This window comes from Gymnoscopelus microlampas (assembly GCF_963454915.1).
Source record: "Gymnoscopelus microlampas genome assembly, chromosome: 9".
NCBI classification, from domain to species: domain Eukaryota; kingdom Metazoa; phylum Chordata; class Actinopteri; order Myctophiformes; family Myctophidae; genus Gymnoscopelus; species Gymnoscopelus microlampas.
The window spans coordinates 57600077-57610689 of NC_139946.1; the positions used below are offsets into that span (position 1 = coordinate 57600077).

The 10613-nt window shown below is 45.4% G+C and overlaps 1 protein-coding gene across 2 annotated transcripts in view; it reads right to left on the reverse strand.

The window, feature by feature from the left end:
* The window catches only part of vcam1b (vascular cell adhesion molecule 1b), a 25208-nt gene extending 14952 nt beyond the window's left edge, over window positions 1–10256 (reverse strand). Inside the window, exons 1-4 of one of the 2 annotated variants that reach the window (XM_084066982.1) lie at window positions 10147–10256; window positions 8802–9092; window positions 3467–3781; window positions 1678–1938 (exon numbers count right to left, since the gene is read on the reverse strand). In XM_084066982.1, coding sequence (XP_083923108.1) covers window positions 1678–1938; window positions 3467–3781; window positions 8802–9092; window positions 10147–10204 — 925 coding nt within the window. In that variant the 5' untranslated portion in view covers window positions 10205–10256. Of the gene's footprint in view, window positions 1–1677; window positions 1939–3466; window positions 3782–8456; window positions 8500–8801; window positions 9093–10146 lie in introns of those variants that run through there. The other variant, XM_084066983.1, reaches the window with a different exon arrangement.
* Window positions 10257–10613: the final 357 nt, after the last annotated feature.

The following is a 10613-nucleotide window of genomic DNA, read 5'->3' on the forward strand; positions in this document are numbered from 1 at the left end:
CTTCAGAGACAGAGACAGAATGGACAGCAGGGAGACATGCAGTCTTCAGAGAGAGAGACAGAATGGACAGCAGGGAGACATGCAGTCTTCAGAGACAGAGAGAGACAGAATGGACAGCAGGGAGACATGCAGTCTTCAGAGACAGAGAGAGACAGAATGGACAGCAGGGAGACATGCAGTCTTCAGAGAGAGAGAGAGACAGAATGGACAGCAGGGAGACATGCAGTCTTCAGAGAGAGAGAGAGACAGAATGGACAGCAGGGAGACATGCAGTCTTCAGAGACAGAGAGAGACAGAATGGACAGCAGGGAGACATGCAGTCTTCAGAGAGAGAGAGAGACAGAATGGACAGCAGGGAGACATGCAGTCTTCAGAGAGAGAGACAGAATGGACAGCAGGGAGACATGCAGTCTTCAGAGAGACAGACAGAATGGACAGCAGGGAGACATGCAGTCTTCAGAGAGACAGACAGAATGGACAGCAGGGAGACATGCAGTCTTCAGAGAGAGAGACAGAATGGACAGCAGGGAGACATGCAGTCTTCAGAGAGAGAGACAGAATGGACAGAAGGGAGACATGCAGTCTTCAGAGAGAGAGACAGAATGGACAGCAGGGAGACATGCAGTCTTCAGAGAGAGAGACAGAATGGACAGCAGGGAGACATGCAGTCTTCAGAGAGAGAGACAGAATGGACAGAAGGGAGACATGCAGTCTTCCCTTGCAGTCTCAGCTCAGTCCAATGCTGCCGCTGTCTTTGCTGTTGTTGCCCATAAGAGGCACAACAGCAACAACAACAACATTAGTCAGTGTGAGTTGGTGTTCTGTTCCACACACAGTCATAGATGCTCTGACAGAGATACTGGGGTCAGATATATAAAGTCCTCCGAGACAGCCATCGCCTCAGAGTTAGACCCTACCCACTTCAAAGTAACATCAGCCCAACAGCACAGATGGTTTAAGTCCGGCCAGTCTGACCACACACCGAAGCCGGGAGAGCGACTGTCTAGCTTTCCACTAGGTTTCCTCCTGAAGCCTAGGAAGCTAGGATCCTCCTGAAGCCTAGGAAGCTAGGATCCTCCTGAAGCCTAGGAAGCTAGGATCCTCCTGAAGCCTAGGAAGCTAGGATCCTCCTGAAGCCTAGGAAGCTAGGATCCGAGCCACATGCCAGGGGGACTTTTTTAGGTCCAGGAACAGAGATGAACGTGCAAGCTCTCTCACATACTGGTCATCATTGTTCAGCATATTTAACAAGTGGGAGAGCCTCGTAGCAATATATGTCCATTCAAAATGGTGAACACCCATACCGCCCTCACGTTTACTGTAATAATGTCACGTGTTGTGTGTGTGTTAAGACCAGTCCATTGTCTCACTAAGTGCACAGTTTTATCAGTCAAATCACGTGGTGATTTTCGTGGAACATGTACATTGGAGAAAAGACGTTGTACCTTGGCCAATGCTATTATTCTGACTGCCTCTAGTTTCATGATTAGAGGCAGAGGCGATGTGTGGACTAAGTCTGCTGGAGTACTCAGAAATGATTACCTCGACCTGATCACCCCCCACACACACACACACACACACACACACACACACACACACACACACACACACACACACACACACACACACACACACACACACACACACACACACACACACACACACACACACAATTACCCAGCACTGTGACGGTGACGTTAGCCGATTGGTTCCCTGCCAGGTTGGAGGCGTGGCAGACGTAGACTCCGCCCTGGGCCACGCCCACAGCGTCCAGCGTCAGGTTGCGGGTTTGAACCGGCGGTCCGGTCTGACCGGCAGCATCTATGAAGCTCCAGTGGATCAGCGGGTCTGGAGTTCCGGTGGCGACACAGGACAGATCTACAGTAGATCCCTCCCTGATGCTGACTGGATCTGACATGAAGATGATCTGTGGAGGATCTGAACACAACAGAATCTATTCTAAATCCAACAGGCAACCAATACAGAGAGACTTTAAAACAGGCATAATGTGTGTCTCTGTCTGGTCTTTGTCAACACACATGCTGCTGTGTTCTGGACAGGGACGCAGTGGGGGGGGGGGTTAGACTTTTACTTTTTTATACAGTTCCATGGGGGGGGGGGGTCGAAGAAAAAAGTTTTTTTTTCTGGGTGGAAAACAGAACGCTCGTCCTGAAATAAAAGGGAATAAAACCACAAAAAAAAAAATCACGCATGCACGTGCGTCCCCTTCGGTTCCCCTTCGGTTCCCCTTCGGTTCCCCTTCGGTTTCCCTGCAACATGCTCTCTGCTGTAGACCAGACCGGAGAGCTTTACAGTAAACAAGCTGCTAGAGATAAAACAGTGTCAGGCTGAGAGAGACATGTACTCTGGCATATTTCTTAGGTCATACATGGTCAACTGGCGGCCCGGGGGCCACATGCGGCCCCCACCTTCACTTAATGTGGCCCCCACCTTCACTTAATGCGGCCCCCACCTTCACTTAATGCGGCCCCCACCTTCACTTAATGCGGCCCCCACCTTCACTTAATGCGGCCCCCACCTTCACTTAATGTGACCCCCACCTTCACTTAATGCGGCCCCCACCTTCACTTAATGCGGCCCCCACCTTCACTTAATGCAGCCCACATTAACTGAGTGTCTAAGTGGAGATGGACAGGAAACAGGGCGAGAGAGAGATGGACAGGAAACAGGGCGAGAGAGAGATGGACAGGAAACAGGGCGAGAGAGAGAGATGGGGAGAGACATGCAGCAAAGACCGTCGGGAACGGGACCCGAACCCGCAATGCGCTGTCCGGCTACATTAGAGCCTAAGTTCCAGGACCGCAGCGGTCCGGACCGAGCATATCCATGTTTAATCCATTAAAACCGGCAAAGCATCCGTGTCATGTTAGATGTTAGCGTTGGCTGTACAGAAACAGCAGATCTACAAGCTCACAGCGCGTCTACAGAGTTACAGACCCCGTAGACCAGTGGTTCTCAAACTTTTTCATGCCAGGGACCCCCAAATTGACACTTATTAGCCCGCGGACCCCCATTTGAAAAGATAAGCCAGGGACCCCCATAAGAGAAGATTTTTACGGCTCTCTAGCAGTGATTCTCAACCATTTTAATTTCAAGGACCCCCATTTTGACATGCATTAGGGCTACGGACCCCCATTTAATGGCATTAATAAGCCTACCTCTGGGACCCCAATTCACATTGTAAATTCAATGTTAATTTAACTCTGAGAGTGTACAAATGGAACCAAATGGACCCGTTAGGGTCCATTTGGTTCCATTTGTACACTCTCAGAGTTACAGACCCACAAGGGTCCATTTGGTTCCTGTCAATCATTTAGCTGGGGACCCCCTGGAACCCCCTCAAGTACCCCTGGGGGTCCCCGGACCCCACTTTGAGAACCAACGCCGTAGACGTTCCATTTGGACCCCTGCTGGGTCCCCAGACCCCACATTGAGAAACACTTACATCTGATCGTCATGGTAACCGTGGTTTCCCTCGTCCTCTCCTCCTGGGGAACTCCCGGGAGGTCAAGGGTCGTCCGGCAGGTGATGTCACTTCCTGTGTCCTCTCCGCTGGGAGTGAAGGTGTAGGCGGAGACCACCGTGTCGTCCCCGCCCCCGGCCTCTCCCGATTGGCCGTGCAGCAGCGTGTGTCCTCCCCTCAGCCAATGGAACGTGGCCAGCTCACTGGGGTACAGATGACTGACGCTGCAGCGGAGCGTGGCTTCCTGTCCCGCCTCCAGGAGGTCGTGACCCCAAACCACCGGGTCCTCGGGGAACGCTGAAGAACACACAATCACACATGACATCACTTCCTGTTCACACATGATGTCACTTCCTGTTCACACATGACGTCACTTCCGGTTCACACATGACATCACTTCCTGTTGTTCTTTCTATGACATTCTGTGGTAAAAACTAATTAAAAAAATTAATAATTAAAGGAGTAGTTCACCCATAAAATGACTCATTTTCTATCAATTACACGCAATCTTTTTGTTTTTGTTTCTCATTCCTGAGACAATAATGTGATGACCGGTGGACTCTCCGGTAGGAGACTCAAAGAGTCTCCTTTGTGTCTCCTACCGGATACATTAGCATCTTTTCTTCCATCATAAAATGATGGGCTCAGGAATGTGACAAAAACTAAAACATCTTCATGAATTCAATGCTTCATGAGGTATTATGAACTGTTATTACTACTATTAATGAACTCACCTCTCACTGAAAGTTCATCTGACATAATAATTATTATTATACAAGCAGAAGATGGTCTCACACACTCTTCTGCCAGACAAGAGCAGGAGTCAGGTTGTGGTCAACATGTTTCTATGTGTGACAATGATCACACACACATGACGCATCCATAGAACACCTGGTGTGTACTCACAGAGTGACTGTGTGTGTGTGTGTGTGCGTGCGTGCGTGCGTGCGTGCGTGCGTGCGTGTGTGTGTGTGCTATCTGCAGCCCGTCTATAAACAGTCGTCAGTCAGATCTACTCTCTCCATAGTGTTAGCGTTCCAAAAATAACTGATCTACAAGCAGCTGACAATGTGTCTCATGGCGAGGCGTTGTTAACTTGTAGATCTGTTCTATTTAATGTGACTCCCTCTAAGCTGAGGAGAAAACACTCATTCTTTAACATGAGTCAGAACAGCTGTTTCTACAACTGGACTAAATCATGTTAAAAAGATGTTTTTAAGAACATTCTCCTGGTCAGATCACATGGTACGACCAGAGAAATAAAGGTCAGTGATTGGTTGTGTCAGAGCATGTTATATGAACATAAAGGTCAGTGATTGGTTGTGTCAGAGCATACTATATGAACATAAAGGTCAGTGATTGGTGGTGTCAGAGCATGGTATGAACATAAAGGTCAGTGATTGGTGGTGTCAGAGCATGCTATATGAACATAAAGGTCAGTGATTGGTGGTGTCAGAGCATGGTATGAACATAAAGGTCAGTGATTGGTGGTGTCAGAGCATGCTATATGAACATAAAGGTCAGTGATTGGTGGTGTCAGAGCATACTATATGAACATAAAGGTCAGTGATTGGTGGTGTCAGAGCATGCTATATGAACATAAAGGTCAGTGATTGGTGGTGTCAGAGCATACTATATGAACATAAAGGTCAGTGATTGGTGGTGTCAGAGCATACTATATGAACATAAAGGTCAGTGATTGGTCGTGTCAGAGCATACTATATGAACATAAAGGTCAGTGATTGGTGGTGTCAGAGCATACTATATGAACATAAAGGTCAGTGATTGGTGGTGTCAGAGCATGTTATATGAACATAAAGGTCAGTGATTGGTGGTGTCAGAGCATACTATATGAACATAAAGGTCAGTGATTGGTGGTGTCAGAGCATGTTATATGAACATAAAGGTCAGTGATTGGTGGTGTCAGAGCATGGTATGAACATAAAGGTCAGTGATTGGTGGTGTCAGAGCATGTTATATGAACATAAAGGTCAGTGATTGGTGGTGTCAGAGCATGTTATATGAACATAAAGGTCAGTGATTGGTGGTGTCAGAGCATGGTATGAACATAAAGGTCAGTGATTGGTGGTGTCAGAGCATGGTATGAACATAAAGGTCAGTGATTGGTGGTGTCAGAGCATGTTATATGAACATAAAGGTCAGTGATTGGTGGTGTCAGAGCATGTTATATGAACATAAAGGTCAGTGATTGGTGGTGTCAGAGCATGCTATATGAACATAAAGGTCAGTGATTGGTGGTGTCAGAGCATGGTATGAACATAAAGGTCAGTGATTGGTGGTGTCAGAGCATGCTATATGAACATAAAGGTCAGTGATTGGTGGTGTCAGAGCATACTATATGAACATAAAGGTCAGTGATTGGTCGTGTCAGAGCATACTATATGAACATAAAGGTCAGTGATTGGTGGTGTCAGAGCATGCTATATGAACATAAAGGTCAGTGATTGGTGGTGTCAGAGCATACTATATGAACATAAAGGTCAGTGATTGGACGTGTCAGAGCATGTTATGTGAACATAAAGGTCAGTGATTGGTCGTGTCAGAGCATACTATATGAACATAAAGGTCAGTGATTGGACGTGTCAGAGCATACTATATGAACATAAAGGTCAGTGATTGGTGGTGTCAGAGCATACTATATGAACATAAAGGTCAGTGATTGGTCGTGTCAGAGCATGCTATATGAACATAAAGGTCAGTGATTGGTCGTGTCAGAGCATGCTATATGAACATAAAGGTCAGTGATTGGTCGTGTCAGAGCATACTATATGAACATAAAGGTCAGTGATTGGTCGTGTCAGAGCAGTGAGTTCAGACACTCAGTAGGTCAGTGGGTCACATGACTGAGAATAGGATTTATGACTCTTTGAAAATAGCCGATCTACAAGCTCACATAGATTGGCTATACGGACGGAGGGATGGACAGACAGACAGACAGACAGACAGACAGACAGACAGACAGACAGACAGACAGACGGTCAGGGGCAAAAACATTGTCTCCGCCAGGCCAAAAGGCATGAGACAACTACCTGTATGTTTTGGAGACAACTATGTTTTGGAGACAACTATGTTTTGGAGACAACTATGTTTTGCAACCTGTCCGTGTGTCCTTCTGTCTGTGAGCAGCTAATCTCCGGCACTGTTGACCCGGTTGCTGCAAAACTGTACACAAACACTCCCTGGATGACAATCCCAAACCTCTGCCCAGAATTCTTCAGATTGGCCTGTTATAGCGCCACCAGGAGGCCACAATAACCTACCTGACCTGTGCTCTGAGGAGCACTTTTATCATTATTATTAATATTGATAATAATAATAATAATGGTAATAATAATAATAACTAGACCATACCCGTCGGGGGATATGAGCACCTAAAGTACATGCAGTTTTATGCTCTGTGCACAGACAGTATATCAGGGATGGAAAGTGTTGGTACCTGCAACGCGCGCGCCCCCCCCCACACACACACACACACGGCCCGACCCGCTTTGCACACAGCACAGACAGACAGAGCTACAGAAACACAGAGCTTTGTAGAATTATAGGAGGAGGATATTATAATAATGATAATAATGATAATAATAATAGTAATGGTAATAGTAATAGTAATATTATTTCATTTTTATTATTTATTTTTCAAATGTTTATCCCACGATTTTGTAACCCAATTTTTTTTACACCCAGTGCCAATTGTCTATGTAATCCTGGGCACTACACTCCCTCTGCCAACCTAGGGAGGCCAGGGCCGAGCTCATGCCTCCTTCAATACATGAGAGCCAACTGACCTTCATGTCACCTGACAGGAGGGAGTTTCCCTGGTAGGACGTAGTGCGTGGAAGGAACACGTTATTCCAACCAGTTCCTTTCCCCTCCATCAGGCGCCCTGGCTGACCAGGGGGAGGCAGTATAGAGACCAGGATTACTGCATGTTTTTGTGAGGGTACCTGCCCCAGGAGACAAGTGCTCCTCGGAGCACAAGTCTCCGCCAGCAGACTTGTGAATGTTGGGAATGTTCTACTTCTTATGTTCTAATTCTTACAAAAAATAGAACATGTTACTGTGTCATAGTAACATGACACAAGTGTCCTATCCGTCTGTATAAGTGTCCTATCCGTCCTGTCTGTATAAGTGTCCTATCTGTCCTGTCTGTATAAGTGTCCTATCCGTCCTGTCTGTATAAGTGTCCTATCCGTCCTGTCTGTATAAGTGTCCTATCCGTCCTGTCTGTGTAAGTGTCCTATCCGTCCTGTATGTGTAAGTGTCCTATCCGTCCTGTCTGTATAAGTGTCCTATCCGTCCTGTCTGTATAAGTGTCCTATCCGTCCTGTCTGTATAAGTGTCCTATCCGTCCTGTCTGTATAAGTGTCCTATCCGTCCTGTCTGTGTAAGTGTCCTATCCGTCCTGTATGTGTAAGTGTCCTATCCGTCCTGTCTGTATAAGTGTCCTATCCGTCCTGTCTGTATAAGTGTCCTATCCGTCCTGTCTGTATAAGTGTCCTATCTGTCCTGTCTGTGTAAGTGTCCTATCCGTCCTGTCTGTGTAAGTGTCCTATCCGTCCTGTCTGTATAAGTGTCCTATCCGTCCTGTCTGTGTAAGTGTCCTATCCGTCCTGTCTGTATAAGTGTCCTATCTGTCCTGTCTGTATAAGTGTCCTATCTGTCCTGTCTATGTAAGTGTCCTATCCGTCCTGTCTGTATAAGTGTCCTATCCAATTGTTACAGTATCCGCCATTTCTCAGCCATTTCGTGATTAGTCCTGTCTTACCTCACTTTGAAAGAGGCAAAGACTCTTTCAAAGTGACACATGTATTTATAGGCCGCTATACGTCACTAGCCAATCAGATCACACTATTTCACCGTATTGTCACGTGTCACGTGAGGCTTGACCAATGTTAGCTTGTCATGTGGAAAGTGAAAACAATGTCTCCTGACAATAATAATAATAACTTACAGTAAACATGTATCTTGGAGGTCATCTGTTTGCTGTTAGTTCCACAGCTGACTCTACAGAGGTATGTAGCTTCATAATAATAATAATGATAATATTAATAATAATAATAACTTACAGTAAACATGTATCTTGGAGGTCATCTGTTTGCTGTTAGTTCCACAGCTGACTCTACAGAGGTACGTAGCTTCATAATAATAATAATGTTAATATTAATAATAATGATAACTTACAGTAAACATGTATCTTGGAGGTCATCTGTTTGCTGTTAGTTCCACAGCTGACTCTACAGAGGTACGTAGCTTCATAATAATAATAATGTTAATATTAATAATAATGATAACTTACAGTAAACATGTATCTTGGAGGTCATCTGTTTGCTGTTAGTTCCACAGCTGACTCTACAGAGGTACGTAGCTTCATGTTGGATCAGGACGGGGTCAAAGAGGGCGGTGACCTCCTGACCCCCGGTGACCCTGAGGTCAGCGGGCATGGGCCTGTCCTCCATGATGGACCATGTGACCGTCACTCTGTTGTTCCTGTCACCACAGCCCGTTGCCCAGCAACGCACCTTCTGCCTGTCTCCTACCCTGAACACAGCCTGCCTCTGGTCCACGTGCACGCTCCACGTGCACGCTCCTGAGAACAAAGCACACACACACACACACACACACACACACACACACACACACACACACACACACACACACACACACACACAGGTTATGGTCCACATGCACACTCCTGAGAACAAAGCACGCACACACAACAGGTTATGGTCCACGTGCACGCTCCTGAAAACAAACACACACACACACACACACACATTACAGGTTATGATCCACGTGCACGCTCCACATGCACGCTCCTGAGAACAAAACATACACACACACACACACACACACACACACATAACAGGTTATGGTCCACGTCCACGCCCCCCCCCGCGCATAGAAAGTAATTTCACTCATTTAAATTTTTGTCACTAAAAATCTCAATTAATTTGACATGTTCTTATGTTGTTTAATAGTTTAATAGTTATCTTATACTATATATCCATTATCTTTTGACCCCCCCACCACACATATAATGTACAATAAACCAACAGACAGGAATATTGAAGGAACGTAACGTTATGTAAGTTTAATAATTTAACAACAAGCAACCAAAGTGAGGAGACAACAGAAACAGAAACAGAAACACACACACACACACACACACACACACACACACACACACACACACACACACACACACACACACATATACCTGGCGATATGAATATGAGACCACATTAATTAAGATAAATCATACATAACATATATATGACCTGTATGTCTCATATGACACATATTAATTATAATAGAACATAACAGTCTGTATGTGTAGATTAAGCTTGTTATGATAAAACATAAATAGAGTCAGTATGTTACCCTGTGTGTACATGTCTCATATGACCCACATTATAGTAATGATAATAATAATAACAGTTACTCTGTAACCTGTAGGCTGTGTATGTTTCATATAATTATGATACAACAACAATAACAGCTTCAACAGCAGCTTCATTACCTATATGCAAGTCTCATGATGACGCACATTAATGATGTTATGATAATACAGTAGTTATATTACCATAATGAACACATTAATGATGTTATGATATAATAACAGTGTACAGTAGTTACAGTACCTGTATGAAGGTGAATAAACATCCACAGCAGAACAAACAAAGCCATGTTGTCTCTCATATAAACCCTCTGTGACTCAGAACACAGAACAGAGAACAGAACAGAATGGAGGAGGTTAGAGTCTGTGTGTTTCTGTGTTTCTGCTTCACACTGAACTGTGGAGCTTTAAATAAGACTGGAGGGAGGAGGGAGGGGGTTAGAGGGGGGGGGTGAACTCGATCCCAGAATGATTCCCAGAGGATCCAACATGAATTCATTCATTCCTCAATCTGAACCTCTCTGTGTGTTTTATTACAGGGTAACAGTGACCTCTGCTGGTCAAGAAGAGGAACACAACATTAGGTATGTATTTCACCTGAGGCTGAAACATGAACATGTGATTCTCTAACCAAGGACCCCCAATATGTATTTGACCGCAGACCCCTCCATCTGAAAATGTTTTGTGCCAGGCAGGGACCGCCAGAAGAGA